At 33.3% G+C, this 25,464-nt stretch overlaps 2 protein-coding genes and 1 pseudogene across 5 annotated transcripts; 2 read left to right on the top strand and 1 right to left on the bottom strand.

Moving 5' to 3' along the window:
• Window positions 1–4,076: 4,076 nt before the first annotated feature.
• LOC146902826 (glutathione S-transferase U25-like) lies at window positions 4,077–5,420 on the top strand. Its single transcript, XM_085734998.1, has 2 exons — window positions 4,077–4,394; window positions 4,981–5,420. Exons 1-2 carry the CDS (start codon window positions 4,077–4,079, stop codon window positions 5,317–5,319), a joined length of 657 nt encoding a protein of 218 aa, XP_085591124.1. The 3' UTR covers window positions 5,320–5,420.
• Window positions 5,421–8,679: 3,259 nt separating this feature from the next.
• LOC146902825 (uncharacterized) lies at window positions 8,680–10,541 on the bottom strand (annotated as a pseudogene). The gene is made up of 2 exons (XR_015023248.1): window positions 10,035–10,541; window positions 8,680–8,920 (listed from the first exon to the last, which is right to left on the bottom strand). The product of XR_015023248.1 is annotated as an uncharacterized LOC146902825 (transcript).
• A 4,777-nt stretch (window positions 10,542–15,318) lies between these two features.
• Window positions 15,319–25,431, top strand: CHR18 (chromatin remodeling factor18). 3 transcript variants are annotated; one of them, XM_085734994.1, is made up of 23 exons: window positions 15,319–15,512; window positions 15,594–15,758; window positions 15,845–15,976; window positions 17,285–17,351; window positions 17,480–17,546; window positions 17,672–17,738; window positions 19,034–19,117; window positions 19,201–19,242; window positions 19,413–19,568; window positions 20,671–20,748; window positions 21,160–21,228; window positions 21,324–21,389; window positions 21,492–21,620; window positions 21,711–21,767; window positions 22,230–22,319; window positions 22,523–22,588; window positions 23,491–23,559; window positions 23,636–23,740; window positions 23,885–24,010; window positions 24,277–24,335; window positions 24,433–24,469; window positions 24,601–24,779; window positions 25,098–25,431. In XM_085734994.1, exons 1-22 carry the CDS (start codon window positions 15,387–15,389, stop codon window positions 24,757–24,759), a joined length of 2,016 nt encoding a protein of 671 aa, XP_085591120.1. In that variant the 5' UTR covers window positions 15,319–15,386; the 3' UTR covers window positions 24,760–24,779; window positions 25,098–25,431. The 3 variants fall into 3 exon arrangements, with proteins under 3 accessions (XP_085591120.1, XP_085591121.1, XP_085591122.1); XM_085734995.1 differs by having other exon boundaries at window positions 25,095–25,431; XM_085734996.1 differs by having other exon boundaries at window positions 15,845–17,144.
• The last annotated feature ends 33 nt before the right edge of the window (window positions 25,432–25,464 follow it).

The raw sequence follows: 25,464 nt of genomic DNA, 5'->3' as shown, positions 1-25,464 counted from the left end.
TGGAAAATTGATATATATTTTTTTGTCACTTGAAAATGTTAAATTAATTAATTAATTTTTCATTATGCGAAAGCGTTCGCGTAACAAATTAATGTGTTACATTTCGACCCGATCCAAACCAGTATCCAGAAACTTCCGGATATTTCCAATTAAAGAAAACGCGTTTGCTTTGCTTAAGGATTAAGCAAACTTAATCCCCAAGTCAAACGCGTTTGCTTAAGGATTAAGCAAACTTAATCCCCAAGTAATTCTCGCGAACTCTGCCTATAAAAGGAGAGCTCCCCCCACTCATTCTTCACACCAAAATCTCACGGTTGATGCTTCCTGTGCGATTTTCTCTCTTCTCCCTTCGATTTTAAATCGTTCTTCTTCTTCTACTCCTTTCTGTCCCATCGGTTTCGAATAGAGCAGCTGCGTACCGTATCGAGTGGCTTCGATCATACGATTGAACCATACTTTGAGGTGTAATTCTCGAGCGACTATATACTGTGCAGTATATACTCGTAACAGTGATCTGGGCTGTTTTATCCTGGAGACGGCGTGGTTGGTAGTCTACCTTGCACAAACTAGGGTAGTGCCGCGAAACGTCTTAAAGAAAGCGATCTGGTCGTGACTCACCCAGTAATTTCGTTCGGTATAATTTTTAAATCGAAAAACAACACGACTCCATATCTCTATCAATAAATCATCTGATAAATTCTCCATGTTGATTTCAGTAAATAGTGCTATAATATTGTTATTTGCACGAGCTATAAAGCTTACCAAATTTTAATTGGAGAATCGATTCTGATACTTGGCTGTGCAAATATTTGTTGAACAATTGTTTCTTTATATCCTTTTTGAATCCTAACATACTATATATGAACCGGTCCATCAACTATTTACTAACTAGGAGCTGGTCCATGCGTGTTTACTTGGTCTAAAATATAAAATATTAACTTGGAAAGCCAAGTATATATGTCTTATGAATTATTCGCATTTGAAAGATACAACATAAGCTCTCTACTCTTTGAATTTTCATTTGCCAAAACAAACAACTATATTTTCACTTTTTCTTTCTAGGAGCTTTTTTATGGTTACTTTTTCTTTCTAGAAGCTGCGCTCAAGTTGACTACAGCTTTTTAAATGTAATCTTGTTAAAAAGTCTGTAATGTTTTTTTTGGAAGGGTGTGCAATGGCTTTGTTTAGGATAATAATGGGAAAATTCTTTTAATGCATCAGCAAGTCAGCAACAACAAAAACTAAGGTGATGAGGAAAACGACGTCGAGTGAGCACTTTGGGGTGTTTGCTTGCGGAGAGAGGGTGAGGTACCTGCAAAAAGTATTACGACGCTCAAGCCAGTATATGAGTAAGAAAATAAGTTTAGGGTAGAATGAATCATACCTTGGAGGACGTTGGGAGTCCTTTTTTATCTAGATTTATGCAAAGATCAGTAGAGTGATGATGGGAAAAGTCGTTTGGAGGCTGTTATGATTGACGAGTATTGTAATAGTCAAGCATTAGTGATCTGATGAAGAGCAGTACTAAGCTCACGGGGCTAATGTGACTTGTGTATTTACTACTATGACAAATACAAAGTATAATATATTGATTTGGGAATGGTACATTTAGTATTAATTAGAAAAAAAAAATAGTAATTTGAATTAAAGAATTATCTATGGACATTTTTTTATTTAAGGACAATTTATTTTGAAAATAAATCATATATTTTGAAAATTAGGAGTATTAAATATTTTTTGGTTACTAACATTAAGAAAATCCTCTAAAAAAAATTAAGAAAAATGTTCCTCAAAAAAAAATATTAAGAAAAATGTTAACAAGTGTCATTATGATATTTGTTAAAAAGTTTGCTTTTAAAAATTCTAAAAAAAATCTCTTTTAAACATAAAACTTTCTTTTAATTTTTTTTTACCTGGTATACACTTGTTAGCATGGGGTGGAGATCCTCTCATGTGGAAAGTATGTGCAGCGAAATCACAACCACACACTTCTTTTTGAAACAAATAGTTATAAGAAAAGGGTTTTTCTATCATGAACTTGCACATGTTAAGAAATTTAATATAGTAACTTTGCATTGGAACTTGAATATTTTGTATTAAATATATAACTTTTTGTTAAATAATCGTTGATTTCAATAAAAACTTGCTGCTTTTAGTTACCTTAACATGTGCAATATTGCACATGTTAGACAAATCCATAAGAAAAATAATAAAAACTTGCTGCTTTTAGTTACCTTAACATGTGCAATATTGCACATGTTAGACAAATCCATAAGAAAAATAAGGTTTGTCTAACATGTAAAATATTGTACTGATAAAGCTACTAAAAGTAGCAACATTTTATTGAAAACAACAATTATTTATTAAAAATAGATATATTTAGTTAATATAAAATGGACAAGTTCCAATACAGATTTATTATTTTGATCTTCTTAACATGTTCAAGTTTGAACATAATAAAAAATGCTAAAAAAAAGTCCCCATGAGTTTAGCTCATTTGGTAAGGGATAATGCACAATATGTGCAGGGGCCGGGGTTCAAACCCCGAACACCCCACTTATTCATCTTTAAGGTGAATTTCTCTAGCCACTAGACTACTTGACCAAAAAAAAATGCTAAAAAAAAGGAAGATTGAAAAGTTGGGATTTTCACAGGACACCCTTCAGTAAAAAATTCATCGAAGGGGATCTACGTCCGTTAGCATGACCTTAACATTAAATAAAAATACCCTTAAAAAGTTTACAATGTTAATACTACTATTTGAATTGATTTTTTTTTATATGGACATGATTGATTTTTTTTTGTTTGTTGCTTATTGACATAAATGAATTGTTTTTCTCAAAGAAGATAATTGAATGTTAGTATTGTTACAAATTCAATTCAAATGTTTAATAATATTTTTAAAACTGCTAAAATATACTTTTAAATTAAAATGATTTTTTAGCTAGGACTTACTATACTTTTTTTTACCAAAGCTGGGACTTATACCTTAGTCTTTTAAATCGTTAACTTATTTGACTCATAGCTCAAATCAGTTAAGCCATCAAACCATATAGAATGAAGATTTAATAATGAATATTTTTAAATATCCTTCCATTAATTTAGATTTTATTTTTCGAGTTTTTTTCTTATTTTTTATAGCATAGATATAATAAATAATGTTTTATGCAATTTACTTATTCTTTTTTTTTTTAACCATGATATTTTCTGTTCACAACTGCAAAGATTAATCTCTCGAAATAATTATTTAATGGTTTTAATCTCTATCAGCAAATGTTTTTCATACTTTGCGACCAATGGTGGAACCGTGAATCAAATGGCTAAGAGCCCCAAGTAGCATTCATTTGTATCACACTATTTCGGTAATTTAATTATTCTATTGATTATAATAAAAAAATTAGATAAGATTAACTATTATCATGTATGTTCAGAATAATTGTCACATTTGCAAAAAAAAAAAAATCCTAAAATGATAGTCATTTTTTGATAGAACGTTTTTTTTTTACTAATTAGATACTCTAATTAAAACTATGTGTTTAAGTATAATTCTCAGGTTTTTGTCAAAATAAAAGTATAAATAGTTTTATTTTAGGGAAAAGTATAAAAAGTATTATTTTTCATTTTGGTTAGCATACAAAAAGAATTATTTTTCACTTTATTTTAATGATAATGAGAATAAATTAATAGTTAATATGGTTAATTTGGTAAAATTGTTATTTTATTTCCTTCATTTATATATATTTTTAATTTGTTTGAAATGATCAACTATAATAACTTTTTTTTTTTGGTAAACAACTATAATGATATTTTTTATGGCACGGATGGAGTATTATTTTTAATTAACATTAGATTCTTTTTTTGTTTTGTTTATATTGATCAAAATCAGAAAAAGTATTTGAAAGAAATAAATGCATTTCAAGTTAACAACGTTAAATAAGAATATCGACAAAAGAGAAGTCTACAACATTAATTAGTCAAAATAAAAAGTTTACAACATTAAGTATGACTTGAATGAAAGTTTTTGCTATAAATTCAAAGGTACTCTACCTCTTGGTTCAGTTGAGTCATTTAAGACAATGGGAGATGGGGTGGTGATGTTGGGTTTTCATCTCAGCATGTTTGATATACGAGTTAGGATTGCATTGGCAGAGAAAGGGGTCAAGTATGAGTACAAGGAAGAGGATCTTGTCAACACCAAGAGTGCACTGCTTCTGGTAATGAATCCAATTCACAAAAAAGTTCCAGTCCTTATTCATAATGGGAAGCCCATTTGTGAATCCCTAATTATTGTTGAATACATTGATGAGGTCTGGAAAGATCAAACTCCATTGCTGCCCACCGATCCACATCAGAGAGCTCAAGCTAGATTTTGGGCTAATTTTGTTGATAATAAGGTTAATTAGTTTAATTTTTTTAACTAAATTTTATTTTATCCATAAGATATTAATAGTTTTTTGAGAGGATACGACATTAATATACAGCCTACAGCACTATAATAAGCAAAAATTTATATTTTAGGTTCATTCAATTAATGATGTATATGATCTTTATTATAAACCACATGCATACTTTAATGAATGCATCGAAAATGTTATTTTTATTTATAGAAAATTTGATAGTGTTTAATGTGATGTGAAATTGACGTTGTCGGAATCGCAACCACATGACAATTGAATTCCGTGCACTGTGACTTTACGCAATCAAACATCTGCATCTTTAGCATTCGATCAAACTTAGATGGTGCAAATATTAAACAAATTTTCAATTTTTTTTATAACGACTCAAATTTTAAAGCAAGTTTTTATATTTTTAAACAGTTCAGAGTTGAAATGCTAATCATTCGATTTTCAATGGTCAAAATGTGTATGACCGCGACCCGTACATAACTTGAACTAAATCACAAATACATTTTTTATATCTCCCTGTGTGTCCTAAATTACAAGGATTATCTTGACATCAATGTTATTGTTAAATATACAGGTGCATGAAGTTGCAAAGAAGATGTGGACCGGAAAGGTGGGTGAACATGAGAAAGAAAAGGAGGAATTGATAGAGAATTTGAAGACATTGGAAGAGGTTCTTGGAGACAAGCCATATTTAGCGGGAGACACATTTGGTTTTCTTGATATTGCTTTAATTCCATTTTATAGATGGTTTTCTACTTATGAGGCAATAGGCAAAATGAAGTTAGACTGTCCAAAACTTATTGCATGGGGAAAGAGATGCTTAGAGAGAGAAAGTGTCTCAAAATTCCTCTCTGATGAAAAGGAGATTTATGAGTTTGTTCAGATGTATCGGAAAAAAATTGGAGTGGATTGAGATACAATGTTAGAGTTCGGGAGTTTGCGACATTGTGATCAGCCAATCCAAATAATCAAGGAATATGTGGAATTCCTCAATAAATAAAATTGTTATATTGTGAGTTGAGCTTGTCTATTAAGATTTGTTTTGCTACTTCAAACAAAATTGTGTTTTCTTTTCAACAAATTTTTTTAATTGTTTTCTTTTCATTTTTTGTTTTGTAAATTTCTCTTCTGAGATATATTTATTTATTTTATGTTTAAAAGAAACTATACAAAATTCTTTGGCCACCTGAGAAATACGGACAAAAAAATACAGTAAAAATAATACAAAAAGAATAGTATAAATTTGATAAAAATATAAATCTTTAATTTATTTTGGTTGACGGACTTTGTTTCAAAAATAAAATAATTTGGTTATCGGAAAATGAATACACAGCCGCAAAAAAAAGAGATCTCTAGCAATGTGTTTGTTTCTACAGTGACAAACCTAAACCTTGAACACATGTTGGTAGTGACCCACTGCTTCAATGCAATTGTTCTTCAAGATTCTATGTATAGGATGTTCAACATACCGCAAGATACTCCCTCACACACAAGGACAGATACACATGCGATGTATGAGAAAATGTACTTGTACTGTGTTAGAATTTGGACTATGGCTTAACTCTACTTCTAAAACTAGTTAAGGACATGTTTGGAATCAAGTTTGGTTTGACAAAATTACGGTAGCATTGTAATTCTACCAAACTCGCCCACTTTGGTCGCGAGTTTAGAGGGGAAGGAATGAGGGACTTTAAAAAAGAAAGGAGTAAGTGAAAAGAATATAGAGTTTTGGAAAGGGAGAATTTTGGAGTGTTTAATTTTCCTCACAATACAAAATCTCCCTAATTTGGGGAAACTCACAAATTGCATTGGATGAGGATTTTGGAGGATTTATATGAATTTTTCAAATTCAATTTATGTTGTTATAATATTCTTACAATTGTCTTTGTGAGTTTAACTCAGTTGGTAGGAACAATGCATAATATATGCAAAGTTCGGGGTTCAAACCCCGACCACCACAAAAAAAAAAAAATCTTACAATTCTTGGAAACAAACACAAAAAATAGTGGGACCCCTTCCCGGACCCTGCGTATGCTCCGTATTAGTGCACCGGGTTGCTTTTTTTATTTTATAATATTCTTAAAACTAAAAAATATATATATACTATAAGTATTAATTTATTATTCTCTTAAAAAATACTCCTTTGAAAAATGTAAAAGCCGTATTACAAATGGTACCCTACTCTGTTCATATGCATCGACGGTATTACAGTTTGTATAAAAACAATTGGAATCAATGTTAAATGGCACATCCATGACAAGAAAAGTAGTTAGAAGGAATAGCAACAGTGATAAAGCATAGAAATTAATCTTCTTGTCAACATAGTCAGCTCAGCATCTGACCTGAGCTCTCTCAAGGACCAGAAGGCAACAAGTGATAGATTCATTTTGAATGGGAACCCGGATTTTTGCAAGTGAACAAAGTTCATTGAAGGCGAAGAGGGATCTTGTTGGTCAAGCCCTCCTCTCTGTACTTGTAACTGATACCATTTTCTTTTTGAGCAAGAGAATTCAGACCCTCATCCTAAACGAGCAAGAGAATTCAGACCCTCATCCTAAACGTGTGTGAAAGGTAATAAAACCAACTCATCCACCATTGCTTAGTTTTTAATGAACGCCGGTCAGACAAGAGCAAGAGGCTCACAGAAAGCAAAAGCTGCTGGGACAATTAAGTGATTTACAGACAGTTTACTCTTGTTGTCAATTAACAGAGAAAATTCGAAATATCTCAGAGTTGAAAAATGACACCAAATGTCAAGGAAAGCAGGGAAGTTCCAATCATAGATAAGGAAAAAGTGAAACATAGTTCATATCGAAAAGAAAAGTAACTTAAGAAAAGAAAGAGCAAAAAACAGTGAGCTAAGCACACCAGTCTGCCAGGGATTTTGGATGTCTGTACCCACTAGGGGCTGAACATCTCATAAGGTGTCTTGCAAGGTAAGCTGAGCCCTACTAAGCTATATGGTTAACGGTATCAAGCTATGAAATTGGGAAAACAAGAAAAAGGATAAAAGAAAAAAACCTCTTCCATAACAATAATTTGGGATTGAAGACAGCAAAGCTTGAAGATCCCGACCAACTGCATGTCCCTTTCTGCAACTCAACCTCCACTGTTTCAATAACAATAATATTACACTACAGCATAACTTACTGTATCTATTGCAAATAGGTGAGTGAGTCTGTTCATTAGACAAAAGAATGACTATATAATTACAGAGATTTCTAAGTATATTTTGTCCAGGCTTCCAATTTGCCAACATGGAACAGAATTTGTTTGGTTGAAACTGCGACGCAGAACAGAGTTATAAGAGATTTTTAATCACTAACAAGCAAGAAACAATATTTAGAGCAAGCAATATTTGACAACACTGATGTTAAGCATATACACCCTTGCTCCTACTTATTTGGATTATCTTTGATATGGGACCATTGATAAAAAAATGTGTATATTAGGAGGAATATGAAGGGAAGCAGGGTATAATATTCAGTTGTATCATCTGAAACAAATAACAGCCCAGTTCTACAAGTAGGGTAGTCATAGTCACATGCAGTTATGACAGTTATGATAGGGATGGAATATAAGAAGGGAACAGAGGGAGGAAAGGGGGAAGGAAGTTGACAGTAGTGTATACGAGAGTATTCCAGGACTCTTGAATTTTCCCTAAAGATTGTATACAATTCCTCGTTCTTCCATTCTCTGACTCATGTTGTAAAGGATAAAGATTTGTTCTTGGTTCTTGCATACCAGTTGATACTTGATCGTATCAATCTTATTATACCAAGAATCCCTTTCTTTTCTAAAAACTATTTCTAAAAAGGCCATTGAAGAAGTAGCCAAGATAAAATGAACCTCAGAGAAAAGCCATCAACTATGATTTGTTAATTGTTTAGGTTATCCCGCATCAGACTACTAAGTCGCCTATTGATATGGATAGATCTTACTACGGTGAGAACCATGCTTTGCTTCTTTAAACTGATTCTAAGCAAGCCAGTGGAAAACGTAACAGCTAAGACGTATACCAAACCTCATATTAAAAAGCCATCGACTAAGATTTGTTCCTCATTTAGGTGTTTTCCTACCTCATAGGATAACCCTTGTACTCAATATCAAATCGGAAGAACAGCATATTGGAATAATTTATTTTCAGATTTCAGAATACAAATCCTAAAGGAGAATTATCAAAATTTACTGAAAACATCATACCAAACTAAAAATGTAACAGATAGTGATGGGGAAAAAGACCTACAACCTGTAACTTCTGCAATAACAATTTTATGTAGTAGATTTATATATAAGTTGGAGGAAACCAGCAACAGAATTATTGGGTACAGATATTGTCAGACAAACAGATATTGGATCAAGCAGCGTACACATCTAGAGAACATTCATTGTGACACAACCCACACTCATAATTGACATGTATTTCACTTCTAAGATGATGGATTGGCGCAAAAGTCTTATGTCCTCTAAAGCAAAGTAATCTCTCTTTTCGGAGACATACACAAACCGAATACCTGAAACAATATTTCAAAAAAGCAATTGAATATAGCTTAAAAACTCTTTTAAGTACAGCTTGGTTACGGTTTGAGCATAACTTGATGAAACACCACATTATTTTGGGTACACGATTAAATTTGTAAACTTTTTCGTCAGGCCTGTGAGAGAATAAGTTGTATTCGCATCAATCATTGTCTAAAGCATTGATCACTGTCTTCTCTACCTTCGTCGTTAGAGCTCAATGGCCTACTCTTTTATACATACAAATATTTGTTTCCTTTCAAGAAAGAGCAAGAGTTATAATAATGACGGTGAAACTAAAATGTGGTAAATTTGTGCTGTTATTTTCAGTAACAACAAGCAGATAAATAATGAAATAAACACCATAAAAGTATGATCTTCATAGACATGTCTAGATCTTATGATATGACTGTTGAACATTTTTCTAGTCCAGTTTCTTAGTAACAACGTGTTTGTGTAGACTAGAGAATTTTATTTTCTTATGCATGTGTTTTCTAAGTATCTATACTAAGGTAGCTGTAGCTGTGCCCTAGATTCAGTGTTGTCAGATAGTGGCACCATAACACTATATCATAGCGGAATTTGAACAAATCCCTTTTACTCTGTGATACGCTCCTTAGTACAAAGTGTTGTCAAATAGTCGCTATCGCGGCAAGCTGTAGTCTGTAGCATAGTAGAATTTGTACAAACGCTATTTTCCACAATCTGCATCTGACAACATTGCCCTAGATTTATTAATAATCTAACAAGTTATCTGTGAAAGATATATTATAACATGCAAATTACTGCATTTGAACAAGGAAGAACAAAAATAACTTACTCTTATAAGAAGCTACAATATGTGAACGATGCAATCAAACTCATCAACTAATCCTACAAAAATCACTGTAATTTTATAACAAACACAAACAACATTTGATTTGAAAAATGCAATCAACCTAATCAACAACTAGTCCTAATCAAAACCTGCCACAATAACACCAGAACTTGAACAGGGAATTTAATTCACAACAAGATAAACAATTCAACAACCTAAATTCCATTCTAAATTCCAATAGCAACGACGAAAAACACATTAATCTGATGATTCTGAGTCAGAATTCTGAGTACCAGAATCATCCTCCTGCTCCGTCGAACCGGCCTCTTGCACCTGCGCAACCACATCAGCAAAAAGCTCCAACGCTTCAACAGCTCTCTTCCTAGCTCCAACCGCAACCATAGCTCTTCTCTCAGCATCCAACCGAATCGCAGCAGCCGATCTAGTCAAAGTATTCGCCGAAATTTGCGCGGCGGCCGCAAGAACCTTGTTAGCATGAAAATCAATACCACTCCGATCAATTTTGAAGTAAGAGAAATTAGGATCGGCGCAAGGAGGACAAAGGAAAGCAAAATCCGGCGTCGACGAAGGAAGAACACAAGATCGATGAGCAATTGAAGGACAACGGATGCACATGATGTGAAGATTAGGGAGGAAAGTATCGTCGAAGAGTTCGAAGCAAATAGGGCAAAAAGTGCCTTGTTGTTGTTTGAGAACGCAGTTTGTGCAGAAACGACGGTTGATGGCTCTGTAGGTGATGGTGTGGAGGAAGAGAGAGGTTGTCGGTGTGAAACTTTCATACTTTTTCATACTTTTTCTAGGGGTGTTCATTGTTCTAAACTGCATTGGAACTGAACCACATTAATGGATACAATTCAGTTTTTAAAACCACTTTAAAAAAAACTGGTTAATTTTTCAAACCAGTTCTAGTTCGGTTTAGAACCGGTTCAGAACCGGTTTACAGTTTTGAACCGGTTTATTTATTTTGAACCGGTTTCGAACCGGTTTATAGTTTTAAACCGGTTTACTTATTTTTAACCGGTTTTGAACCAGATTTTTTTTGAACTAGTTTTCAAACTGGATTTTAGTTTTAAACTGGTTTACTTATTTTTAACCGGTTTTGAACCAGATTTTTTTTGAACTGGATTTTAGTCATTGTTTTTTTTTAAAAAACCCATTTTTTTAGTGACACTAGTAAAAATATTGGTTTTCAGTTATTATAATTTATTTGTGATTGTGACTTATTTTGTTCAAAAACAGATTATACGCAAAAGCTAGAAACATTATGACTTATTTGTTCAAAAACAGATTATACGCAAATGGTTCACAAATTATGTTTCAATTTTCAATTTTCAACTAAATGGTTCTCTGTTATTATTTTGAACTTTTTTTGTCCTGCACGAAGCATTTCTCCAGAAGCATTTTAGATTACCAACATAGAACATAGTCAATGGTAAAGATTCATTCATACAAACAGACAAAAGATCACAAAAAACTGAAAGGAAACTATAAGAAGAGCAAAAGCTTGCCACTTGAACAACTTAACTCCAAAGGAACATCCCAGACACTTAAAAAATAAATCTCCATAACACTGTAACAGATACTCTACTAATAGTAAAATAGAACAATATCCCCTCCTACATAAATGTCAAATTAAAATTGCTGAATCCTGCCAATAACAAAAATCCTATGTGGATAACAAAAATCCAAACTTGCGAATCGCCAAAGTATTGGCGTTGTGAATCGCCAAAGTTGAAAAATCCCGCTTCAAAGGTTCCAGCTGCAGAGACAAGCGTATCACTGTATTGCATAAACTGATTTGGAGCAATAGTAGTAAAAGTGTCCTGTTTACAGAAAGTGGGCATGGAACAAAAGAAGAAAGTAGACAACATTAGCATTAGCAGCTTATTATGGTTCAAAACATTCTAAGTCAGACAAATGACCAGATTCAATTTGATCAACTAACTATAGTCAGAGCCAGAATATAGAAACATGTTGTTCAAGCTCTGAACTCTGTTTTTGACATGATGGCATTATTGCTAACTTCAATTCAATTTTGCATTCTCTCTCCAATTCTCTAATTTAGTGATTCTACAAACATGTTGACTGGACCAAGCACATGGGATATGAAATTATGAAATTGTAACGTAACAGACAAATTAAATTCGAAACCGTCCTCCTCCAATATTTGTTATAGCACATAATCCCCATCACGAAATAGGTATTAATAACTTAATAATAAAACATGATTGAGGGATCCTAATGATCTTGTCATCAGCTATGGTTGTCTCTAAATCACAGACACAAAATGAACTAAGAAACTACGTCCTGTTTCCGTATGGTCAGTCACTTGGTCTTAAGACGTCAAACCTCAGGAAACATTAATTCTTGTGCTAACTATACAATATCTACTCAATCTAATCAAACGTTTCCTTTTGTACATGAACAAACCAACACTAATAACTGCACTAATCTCTGCATGTTACAGAACTGCACTAATCTCTGCATGTTACAGAACTGAACAAAAATACTTTAGAACAAATGAAAAGGCCAAACTTCATGTGTTAAGTAAATAAACTATGATTACGCTTGGTAAAATTGAGCATGACATAAAACAAAAGGGCAATGCATTTTTATTATTTTGAAAAAGGTGGAACCAAAGAGAAAAGAAAAGAACAAACTGTGAGCTGTCCTATTGCAAACATTGATTCATCTTATGTAAACCACAAACATGATTCACCAACTAATGATACTCAAAAACTTTACAAAGCCAACATTGCTAATCTTAAGGATGCTGCAACACCATCTTAAAATTCACTTTGCAAACATGATTCATCTTATGTAAACCACAAACATGATTCACCAACTAATGATACTCAAAAACTTTACAAAGCCAACATTGCTAATCTTAAGGATGCTGCAACACCATCTTAAAATTCACTTTACAAACATGATTCATCTTATGTAAACCACAAACATGATTCACCAACTAATGATACTCAAACTTTACAAAAACAAATAGGAGACTAGACATTTGACACCGCGTAGATTGCAAACTTTCAAAAGAGGTTGATTTTGTGATATTTAGAAAAACCGGTTCATAAACTTAAACCGGTTCAAAACTGGTTTTAAACTGAACTTAAATTGGTATTTAAAAAATGGTTCAGTTCAAAACTTTATTAAGTGGTTCAGATAAAATATGGTTCAGATACAGTTCAGTTAGTAGTTTGGTTCAGTTAACTGGATATTTTGAACACCCCTAGCCGCAACAGTCGCATGGCTCCGGTGAGGATTGGAAGGGATTCATCGGAATGGCATTGGATAGGGCTTCGATCGTGGATTGTCTTAACGGTAACCCTAGAAATGTAGTGAGAGAGTGTACAAAAAGGGAAATGTGAATAGGAAAACTGGTGGGAATTGTAGGAACTAAAATTCTCTTCTTTAGTTCAATGAATTTTTCCATTAAATTACCCACAAAGATATTTTGGTCAATTTTACCATAGATTAAATCAAATTGATTAATGAGCTCCTATAATATGAATAGTCAAGAGATCGGTTTGAGTTTCGATCAGACGTTATTACTCTAATAACTGAAAGGTTAACATTAACTAACTTTCTTTTTTTTTTTTTTGACAAGATTAACTAACTTTCTTTGTCATTGTAAAATTAGTTTTTTTTCTTCTCATAGTATTATAATAAAATAGTTCTATCAATATTATAATGATTTAAATTAACTTGTGTCGATTTGACCTTTAAGAATGCATTGAAAAATCTATCTTTTTTTTTTATAAAATAATGATTTATCTTCTAGTTTTTTTTTTTTAAAGAATTTATCTTTTAGTCTTAATAATCTGATTCAGTCCTAGTATTTATATTTTATCGAAAGATAAATAAATTTTAATTAATAATTATTTTAGATAAAGATAAAAAAAAAGTATGAAAAAACTAATTTTTTTTAGACTTAAGTGTAATTTTGCCCCCCCCCCTATTTTGACTAAATCGGAATTTTACCCCCCCCCCCCCCCCCCCCCCCCAATTTTAAAACTCGGAATTTTACCCCCCCAATTTAATGTTTTTCGAAATTTTACCCCCCCTATTTTAAAACTCAGAATTTTACCCCTCAATTTAATGTTTTTCGAAATTTTACCCCCTCCACCACATTATCTTATTATCCACTTAATTAATTATTTAAATTAAATAATTTTTAATTACAAAAAATAAATAACTTTTTAAAAAAATGGAAAAATTTTTTAAAAAATACCTTAAAATGCAGAAAAAAAACTAGAAAATATAGATAAAATGTAGGAATTACAAAAAATAAATAATTTTTTATAAAAATCGAATTTTTTTTAAAAAAATACCTTAAAATGCAGAAAAAATACTAGAAAATAAAGATAAAATGTAGGAAATAAACCAGAATAAACAAAAAAAAATCCATTAAAAATACATGGAAAAACAGTATAAATGGAAAAAAAAATCCCATTAAAAATACATGAAAAAAAACATAATGCACCTGTAAATATTTGGATGATCATTACCCAAATATACGAGTGCAATAATACACCTAATAATTGATCATCCAAATATTAGCCATGTATTTTTAATGGATTTTTTCGTTTATTCTGGTTTATTTCCTACATTTTATCTTTATTTTCTAGTATTTTTTCTGCATTTTAAGGTATTTTTTAAAGTTTTTTCGATTTTTTTAAAAATTTATTTATTTTTTGTAATTCCTACATTTTATCTTTATTTTCTAGTATTTTTTAGAATTTTTTTCTGCATTTTAAGGTATTTTTTAAAGTGTTTTTTGATTTTTTAAAAAAGTTGTTTATTTTTCGTAATTAAAAATTATTTAATTTAAATAATTAATTAGGTGGATAATAAGATAATGTGGTAGAGGGGGTAAAATTCCGAAAAACATTAAATTGGGGGGTAAAATTCTGAGTTTTAAAATAGGGGGGGTAAAATTTCGAAAAACATTAAATTGGGGGGGGTAAAATTCCGAGTTTTAAAATAGGGGGGTAAAATTCCGATTCAGTCAAAAAAAGGGGGGCAAAATTGCACTTAAGCCTTTTTTTTAAAAGGGTCAAATTTTATACTTTATTATTTTTTATATTGGGTCAAACTTGATACTCCTTATCAATTCAAATATTAGTCTTTGATTCTCAGACTTGATCCAATCACATTTGACCTATTAGTTCACCAAAGAACATTAGTATTTGATTCTTAGATTTATTCCAATCGCATGTTACCTAATTGTTCACCAAAGAACATTAGTCTTTGATTCTTAGATTTATTTATTCTAATCGCATTCGACCTAGTTGTTTACCAAAGAACATTAGTCTTTGATTCTCAGACTTAATCCAATCACATTTGACTTATTAGTTCAGCAAATAACATTAGTCTTCGATTATGAACATATATTTGTAGCATATATTTGTTATTAAAAGGTCGAATTTAATGTGTGAATTGTACATTTTAAAACAGCTTTTTGTTCTCTCTCTCTCTCTCCACACCGATTTGTAACATCTGTAACCTAGATACCAATATAAGAAATTAATTAAAAAGAAAGAGGAGAAAAACAAAGAGCGACATAAACCCTTCAAAAAAATCAAGCGGGTTTGAAATTGAATTGAAAGTTAGTAATGGAACCAGAAGACTGGGATTTGAGCGGTGAAGACCTCGATTCTCTTGAAAGAGACGCTTTCCAGAAAATCGCTCAACTCCGCTCCCACCCTTCAAACCCTCCTCCCCCTTCACGTCCTCAAAGAGTAACTAATTTCTTCATTTTTCGCTCACTCATTACCATAATAATCTTTCTCTATTTCCTCACTTAACTCTTCTCATTTCAGGTTGATGCTTTGCCCCAAGCAGCTGCTAGAGCACTTCCAACGTCGATAAAATCAGCCACAAACAACACTACCAATGTTGAGCATTCTAAAGAATTGACTAAAGTTTCGGTCAAATTTTTTCTCCATTCCACTGGAAACATTGCGGCAAAGTTTCAGTATGATCAGGTTTAATTCAAATTTGTTTTGTTTTTCAATTATCATGTCATTATTCCACAAATTAGGTTTTATCATTACACTCTTGTTTCTGTTAGGTAATTGTTGCTGCTTTTAGAAGAATCCCTAAATCTTTTTGGAATGCCAAAGAACGCTTATGGTTGTTCCCTCTCTCCTCTTTGTCAGAAGCCGAAAAGGTTCTTAAAGACATATCTGGTTATAACGTTCAGGTATTAATCAATAACTTCTTCCATTTATCATTTCCTTTACACTTAACAAATTAGTCTTACTATTTGCAACTGTAAGGACAATGTCTTGTGAATCGTGATCTGGTGGGCACATCAGCACATGTGGTCGTTATCCAAACAACTTCTCCACTCATAGGGATAACAACGTTTGCATGCGACCCTCCTTAGATTATCACTTTAAGACCGGCAATGTTCTACCAATCAACACGAAAATAAATTAAGTGTAGCAGAGAAGAGGGTGTTGCGTTGGATGTGTCGTAAGACTAGACAAGATAGGATTATTAGAAATGACTACATTAGAGAGAGTTGGGGTAGCACCTCTGGTAGAAAAGATGGTGGAAACTAGGCTTAGGTGGTCTGGGCATGTAGAGAGAAGACCTGTGGATTCTGTGGATACAAAATAATGAGTTGGATACAAATATGGTATTTGATAGAACATGAATACAATATCTTTGATTTTCACATTTTGAGAGTGAATATGAATACAATGAGAAGAGCATGGTCTAGGGAGTCAAATACATTTTGGGTAGGACTGAATGAGAGTGGAGTTATGATTTATGAAAAACTGATTACCTAACCATTTGCTATCCCCTGTATATCTGCTGGTGGATGGACCTTTCCTGGTCTGTTTTGGGAATACCATCGCACTGTTTGGGGTTTTATTGTGAAGTAGCTTAATCATGGGTTTGATGCAAGTTTCGTTTCTCAGCACATATTGGCTGTACTGTGGTCCTTCTGAAGATCTTTTGCATCACTAGTGACATTGTTCAACCACCGCATATGGTTGTTGATTGTCCTGACAGTTCGAACATAAGCTAGAAAGTAATGCTTCTCTTTTTGGTGGTCTGTTTCCTCCTTTTCTTTGCTAATAGACTGTTTAATGTGATTGATTGGGATTTTCTGGCTTGACAGAATCCATAGTGTTCACGAGCTTCAATTTAAATCTCTACAATGGAGATAATTTAATTTCATACATGCTTTGTAATTATTTTTTCCTCCACCATCTTTATTTTGTACAACCTGCACATACTGTATATGCACCCTTAGATGTTCCAAATTTCTAATGAGAGAGACAGATGACCAGAGAAGTAAAGCATCATATGCGGATAATAGGACTGGGCTCGAAGTTGGGATCACTAATTCAATAAATGTTTTGATCATTGAATAATAATAATCTATCCTAGGGTGATGATTACTGAGGATATATGCCATATTTTTGTAACTAAGTTTGTGATTTTATTTGAGATGATTTAGGCCCTTAATTTCCATATTTTTGTAAATATTTTACAGGTGGAGAACTTGGATCCCTTAGTGCAACGTGCTATTACTGCTGCCACTTCTGTTCCTGATCTTCGAGGTATTAGCTGAATGTTTTGACACTCAGTTTTTCTGTTCTTTCCTTTCTAGATAAGCAAAGGCTTTATGTATATATTGTTTATTCCCCAAAAATTTCTGAAGTTTCTTATTTTTTATCTTTACTGGAAGATCGATATGATAAGATCCCTAGCGATGTTGAATCAAAACTTTTGCCATTTCAGCGAGACGGTATAAGGTATGTACTGGCTTGCTCACTTTTCCCCCATCATTCTCATATAATATGGATTGTTAGTTTTTTTCTCCTCTATAATTTGTTCTTCTACTATTCCTTGATATTAGTTATTATTTATTTGTTTTCAGGTTTATATTGCAGCATGGAGGTCGTGCTTTTTTAGCAGATGAAATGGGACTGGGGAAAACGTTGCAGGCAATTCATTGTCTAAAACTAAACTATTTCCATACATTCAACTGTGTTCTGTGTGTGTTTGTATAGCAGTGCGACAAACATGCAACTTTTGTTGATTTTCTCCTTTCTCCTACCTTCAGCATTTAAAATGAGTATCTTAGTATCTTAGATGTTAATTAACTTATCATAGAAATCATACTTGACGCTATGGCAGTATCTATATATAACTTGATTCACAATAGTATGCAAGAATAACATCACAATCACAGTAGCATCCATGCAATGAGTTTAATTCTCTTTTGCAACTCAGGCCGTGTAATATGTTGGAGCTGTGATCTTCGTTTCTTAGGTTGATTCCTTATTATGACTGCAACTACCTTTTAGCTAGTACAGTTCTTGCTACCCCTGCACCATCAATGTGGGTGCTTGTTCATCCAAAATTATCTTGCCTGCGCAATTGCCTCTTGTAGGAGTTCTCGCTACCCCTGCACCATCAATGTGGGTGCTTGTTCATCCAAAATTATCTTGCCTGCGCAGTTGCCTCTTGTAGGATAATGATAATTTCTATCAATTTCGATCGACTATGCTGAATTTCATAAACTGAACTGGACTAAAATTAGATGGTAAAACTTTAAATTTTTAATTTGTGCAGATACATGTACACATCAGCTCTTTGTTCAAAATACATATACTTAATTGAAACCCACTTGGGTTGGCCTGGTGGTATTGGCTTGGGATCTGGGAGTGTGCTCCGCCTCAAGATCTCAAGTTCGATTCCCTCCGGTGCCAATTTGGGTGGGCTAATTTAGCTTCTTAAAAAAAAAACATATACTTAATTGATAGTCTGAAATATGATTATACTTTTAGTTGTCTCAAGGCCATGCAATAATTCATATTTTCTATGTATTTGTTTGCCTGTCAATGATAATCATTTTTTTGCACCCATAGCAATTGTGTATATTGTTAGATATAAGTTCTTTTCGTAGATCTGATCTTGTGTGAATAAATTGCTAGATCCTAATTATTTTGATTTTGGTGACTGGGCAGGCTATGTGGTGGTTCTTCACCAAAATTGCCCTTTTATTTCATAAGAGCTTACATTAGTTTTGAAATAAAGCATATTTTGAGGATGTTTTTATTTATACGCAGCTTCACACCAACCATTGATTATTACAAAGTCCAATATGATTTGGTTGCTGTCCCCTGTCTTCCCCTTTTATCTTCTAGAAGAAAATTTAGCAACATTTATTCTGTCGGAGTACTGTATTTCAGAAGAGTAAGTGAATAACATTTATAACTTCTCTTGGTTTTTGCAGGCCATTGCTGTAGCTGCATGCGTTCAGGATTCATGGCCTGTTCTCATACTTGCACCATCTGCATTACGTTTGCAATGGGCTTCTGTAAGGGTTATATTTCTATATTTTTCATCATTTATTGTAACACACTTGGTAACTTATGTCCTTATTGTTTTACTTTGATCTAGATGATTCAACAATGGCTGAATATTCCTTCATCAGATATACTTGTAAGTTTTCCATGATCCTTTTATAACTTCTGTTTTTTGTTTATTCTCTTATGGTTGTGTTAAAAAAATTATGAAGATTTTTTTTGCTTCTTTATGTTCCCCTTGTGATAAAGTATATCATTTATCTCAATATCTTAAATTATCTTATACTATCTAATTATCATGATTAGGTTGTCTTATCTCAAATTGGTGGATCAAATAGAGGAGGTTTCAATATAGTATCTTCAAGTGCCAAAAGCAAAATTCATCTGGGTGGACTATTCAACATTATCTCATATGATCTGGTGCCAAAGATGCAAAGTACACTCATGGAGTCTGACTTTAAGGTTAGTACCACCCAATTATGTAATTTTTCCGGCTTTAGTTGTGGTTCCTTTCCCAAGTCCTGATCTTAACCATATGTTAGTATTTGTTTTTAGTCTTCCGTCAGAGGCACAATGAGTAAAATGAGTGGAGGAAATCATCTAATATATTGCGACTAAGTGTTGAAATACATGAAATTTGAAAAAGTACATCATGTTTGAAAATTTGAAAAGGGGGAGCCTTGGCGCAACGGTAAAGTTGTTGTCACGTGACTGAAAGGTCACGTGTTCAAGTCCTGGAAACACGCTCTTGTGTAAAAAACAGGTTAAGGCTGTGTACAATACACCAATTGGTGGGACCCCTTCCTGGACCCTGTGTATGTGGGAGCATTAGTGCACCGGGCTGCCCTTTTTTTTACATCATGTTGAAAATTTAATTCTCGTTATGATCAACAGACGATGGTGCATTATGCTAGGGCTATTAAGGTGTGTTCATTGAAAAATGAACTGTGAAAACGTGGTAAAGATTGTTGAAGGCTATGGAGTATGCAAGATTTGCTACTCCCACTTCCGTTGGATCTTTTAGCAATGATGTTTTGTAGTCATTGATCATCAAATGTAAATGACTTTAATTATTATTATTATTATCATAATTATTATTATTATTCACACAAAACAAAATTATTATATAATGAGCGCATACATTATTACGTGATGTATTTCATTTCCGGTTGTGTGAATTTGGAATATCCAGGTCTAGCAACAATAGCATCTATTATAATCCAAAAGTAAAAAGCTGAAAACTAAAATGGAATTGTTTATCTTTTGGTTTCTAATGCAGTTTCCCCTTCCAGTATTTTGAAAGTCAAAATGGCTCGAGCAAGTGGTTCAGATGCCAAGAAATGTTTTTTTTTTTTTTTTGCCATTTAGGTGTTGTTGCAGTTGATATCGTTGTTGTTATTATTATCATTGTTGTTGTTATTATTATAGGATTATATGTACTTTACCGTCAGTTATTTTTCCTGAAAAGACCACCGGGTCTATACACACACACCTGTGTGCATGTACTTCACCAAGTGTTGCTGATAAATCACACTCTTAGCTGCTAACTATTTTTTTTATACAGGTTGTAATTGCTGATGAGTCACACTTTCTGAAAAATGCCCAGGCAAAGAGAACAACTGCTTCTCTTCCGGTTATAAAGGTACTAGTTCTTGAAAGCCACAATCACATGCTTGCTTCTCATCTCAAATTCTTGGTTCTAAAGTAAGTACATGATCAATGAACATAGAAATCAAACATAACAAAAGATAAAAGAGGAAGACTGAGAATCAGAAAGATATTTAAACATAAAAGAAAATGAATAAAAAAAAAGTCTCTGGTGTTACGGTGTGTACAAAAGCACGTGCAAAGTGTCTGTCACGCTGAACCATGTTTACCTTACCCTCCTCCCCAAAAGGTAGTCTGGTGCTATATGCGAAACATTTTGATTGGATCATATTTTAGCTTTTTTTTAGTCAAGTTGCTGTAGAGACTGCTTAGCTGCTGAATAATATCTATCTGACTCTTTCATGCTTTCTTCACTAAAAAGCTAAAATCTGTGTGCTGATTTCAGAAAGCACAATATGCAATATTGCTTAGTGGAACTCCTGCTTTATCACGACCAATTGAACTATTCAAACAAGTAAGTTATTTATTTGTCGTTAGGTCCAATACCTCATTAATGCTCGACATTGATGGAATCTAAATTTTGATAATCTTTTTGAAATTGTTTTATAGCTGGAAGCTTTGTATCCTGATGTGTATAAGAATGTTCATGAATATGGTAACCGGTATTGCAAGGGTGTAAGTCATCTCTTCGCTGCATATATGACTTTTAAATTACCCCCTTTCCGTTTGTTTTTACTGGATAAGTAGTCCAGCTTATCATTTGCATGGATCCTCCAGGGAATGTTTGGAGTTTATCAAGGGGCAAGTAATCACGAGGAATTGCACAATTTGATGAAGGCAACAACGATGATTCGGAGGCTTAAAAAGGATGTTCTTTCTGAACTTCCTGTAAAGCGTAGGCAACAAGTGTGTACATTCATCACCATTTTTTCTTTGCAATCTGTATGGTGCAACTTAAAAGTCATTTATTCTATTTGATTTATAATTGATTTTCAGGTCTTCTTAGACTTGGCCGACAAGGACATGAAGCAAATTAATGCTCTATTTCGTGAGGTAATTCCACATATTTGTTGTACATCTTGAGATGAGGGTTGTATCATTCAGTTTTGTTATGTTATAACTCAAGCTAGTTATGAAGTGCAGTTGCTAAGTGTCTTTCCAAAATATTCTTTTAGCTTTATGGCATCTAACATTTATCATAGGATTTTGAATTTGATAGATCGAACGAGTAAATTGATTTACTTTGTCTAGACTGTTTGATTGTTAGTAATATTATTTAACTTGCGTTTGTTAATAAATGAATTATAATCTGGCTTCCAGGGAGATGAAGAGATAACTGATTAATTTTTACTTCTGAAATGGTTTGGAATGGGCTCTCTTTATCTAGAAACATGTTCGTAACTTTTTTTTTTTTTATACCAAAAATAGGTCATTTTGCTCGAAAATGGCAGTATTTTTGTCTTGCACATGCAGTTTATGGTGGTAAAGCTGACCAGTATTGACTTTTTTTTGCAGTTGGAGAGGGTAAAGGCCAAAATTAAGGCAGCTAAGTCACAAGAGGAGGCTGAATCACTCAAGTTTTCTAAACAGAATATGATTAACAAGGTATTGGTGGAAGCAGTTGTGCACATAGATTTAAGTTGCACAATTTGTTTGAGAAATTATTACTATTTCATAAAATTAGAAAAGGTTTATACTTTATAGTTAACTGCAATGCCTGTTCATTCCCCTTCTGCATGTGGGCAAATTAAAATATTATGAATCTGCTATGTGATTAAACACTAAACCTTTGATTCATTCAATTCCAGCTTTATACTGATTCTGCGGAAGCCAAGATTCCAGCTGTTCTTGATTATCTTGGAACTGTAATTGAGGTATGCGCCAACTTCTTCTCTTTAAAGCAATTGAAGATAATACTTTCCATTGCTGGAACCTATATGAACTAAAAGAATCTTAAAAACTTAAGATATTGTTTTAGCTTTCTCACTCAACGCACACGCGCACAGTTATGACTTTGATTCTACAAGGATATATAAGGTCGCATCTCCCTAATTTTAATCCCTTTTCAAGTTCCTATATGTAGTTTATGTTTGTTGAAAAAATATAGTTAAGGGAGCTAGTGCTGGAGTGTTTAGTAGTATGGGACAAGAGGACACACATTAGGAATTAGCTCATTGTAGGAGGAGAGAATATGATTTGGTGAAGCCTTCAATATTATTGACATTACATCCCAAAGGCTTGAATATAATTGCACCCATATAAGTCTACTTATAGGTGCTTGTAGATGTTTCTAGAACTAGAATAATCTAGGCCTTTGTTTGCCTTATCTACACAAGATTATTATAGATGTTTCTAGGCTTTAACTTAACCTAGACATTAATAGAGCAATCTAGAAACATGTAGCAACTTTGTGTTATTCTAGTTTTCTCTAATGTATTCTAGAAATATCTAGAAATGTGCATCATATTTCAACAATGTTCATTGCTAGAAATTTTTGTGATGACTATTACCCTTCCATGAAACAAAATGGTGAAACATCAACACTGATTTATTAAATATCTAAATTATATTTCCACGCCATTGATCTTGGCTTGGAAATATAATATGGAAAAGGACAATGTAGGGCATTTTCCTCTAATGCAACAAATTGTTGGGTAATCTTTATTAAAAAGGTGGCTGCTTCGATTTTGTAGCCTTGCTTTTTTTCCTGTGATCTAATTCAAGCTGTTGATCACCATTGCATGTCGTAATTCTATATATGCAATGATTGTTGCAGGCAGGCTGCAAGTTTCTTATATTTGCACACCATCTACCAATGATTGATGCAATACACGAGTTTCTTCTTGTAAGGCCACTTAAATTTTACGCATCTCATCAAGAAGTGATGATAAACACTAACGAGAACTGTTCAAAATTTCCAGAAAAAAAAGGTTGCTTGCATCCGGATTGATGGAGGCACACCTTCTGGATCAAGGCAACAATTGGTTACAGAGTTTCAGGAAAAAGATACTATCAAGGCAGCAGTGGTATGGCAATTTCATTCATGATTTCTTGTAATTATCGTTCTGTTTGATCTGTTGAGATCTTAACTAGTTTGGACTATAATTCTAGTGTAAAATGCCGTTCAATTTAGAGATAGTGATTTCTTGTTCATATGTTCCTGCCTGTAGCTATCAATCAAAGCTGGTGGTGTCGGGTTAACATTGACTGCTGCCAGCACAGTCATCTTTGCAGAATTGTCTTGGACTCCTGGTGATCTAATTCAGGCCGAAGACCGCGTTCATAGAATTGGCCAGGTATTCTCAAACTTGGTTGTTGTTAAGTTGAAAAAGAAAGGAAAAGAGAGTGATCTTAAATACTGTCGTAGTTTAAAAGTCAGCACCAACAGTAAGAGTACTAGCACTGCACAGTATCATTTTAGAAATTGTGATGATCTCTTAAAAATTTGTGCTAGATTGTCTTTTTAAAGAAAATATTTGTCATTGCTAAGCTTATTTGATAGTTTAGTATCCAAAAACAATCTGTGCTGTGATGATTCTGACTTTCTAGCTCTTGTTTTCAGGAGTCTTCGGTAAATATATACTACTTGCTTGCCAATGACACAGTTGATGATATCATATGGTAGGTTTTATGTTTTTTTCAGTCCTCTAGGATTTGGTGGTTGGTATTGACTTGCGTCTTTGATGCATTGATAATCTTATAATTTTTCACTTCATAGGGACACAGTGCAAAGCAAACTGGAAAATTTGGGGCAGGTATATATCTCTATTTTGTTTGAGAACTCTGTTACATGTTTATAGTATCTTTTAGAGAAGATTTATACTCAAGTAGTTTTTATTTTATATTCTTAAGATGAATTCTAAACTTCAGTTATTGAAAAATTCAGATGCTTGATGGCCATGAGAACACCTTAAAGGTCTCAGATGATCAGCCACCATTGAGTAGCCCTGCAAAGCAAAAAACTCTTGATCATTTTGTCAGAAGATGCGACAACAGCACAGGTGGATTGGAACATCAGTCAACCCCCAAACGTCCCCGGTACTGACTCAAAACTATAATGAAATGGTAAGTAAATCCATAACTCCTGTGTCTCGGCAAGCATGTTTGCATCAGGGGATGGGATTGAGTGACTTCGGTGACGGGAAAGTCAGCATGACTTTAGTGCAATTTTGTGTATTTAATTAAAGAAAAAGATGAAAGAAAAATGATAGATAAGACGAGAGAGGGAGAGTAGTATAGGAGAGAGATAGCCTCAAAGTCATGGTGACTTTCCCGCCTTTAAGGTAGTGAATCCGGATCCCCTGAACATGTAGAATGTTGCAGCAATACTATTGTTTAGAAGCTTCCCTATAATATTACTTTGGAATTTTGAATTGACAGCAGGTTCTCATAGTGGAATATGATCACATGTTGACTCAATGTTACTCACCCCCGGATAAAGGCATCTATAGTAGCCAACAGCTATTTGACTATAGTTCATACTTCATATGAAGTAGGTGGTCAGCACAGCTGGCGACTCTAAACTATGCTGCTGGTGCTGGAAAAGCTGATCGTTTTATCAGATGTTACAATGGTTATGAAGTCTCCCAATAGATTTTTGGTGCACCCCTTAACTACTTCCCCCCTCCTAGTTGTGTGGGACTTGTACAGAGTACTTTATCATATGAATTTAGCTTGTAAATTACTCTACTCAATACAAAGTTTTGTGTTGCTGCCATGTAAGCTATCTAACTTTGTACTTCTTTTGACG

This window comes from Medicago sativa, chromosome 8, assembly GCF_051527215.1.
Source record: "Medicago sativa cultivar Bolivia chromosome 8, Bolivia_mono, whole genome shotgun sequence".
Taxonomy (NCBI): domain Eukaryota; kingdom Viridiplantae; phylum Streptophyta; class Magnoliopsida; order Fabales; family Fabaceae; genus Medicago; species Medicago sativa.
This window is presented reverse-complemented; position numbering and strand designations above follow the sequence as displayed.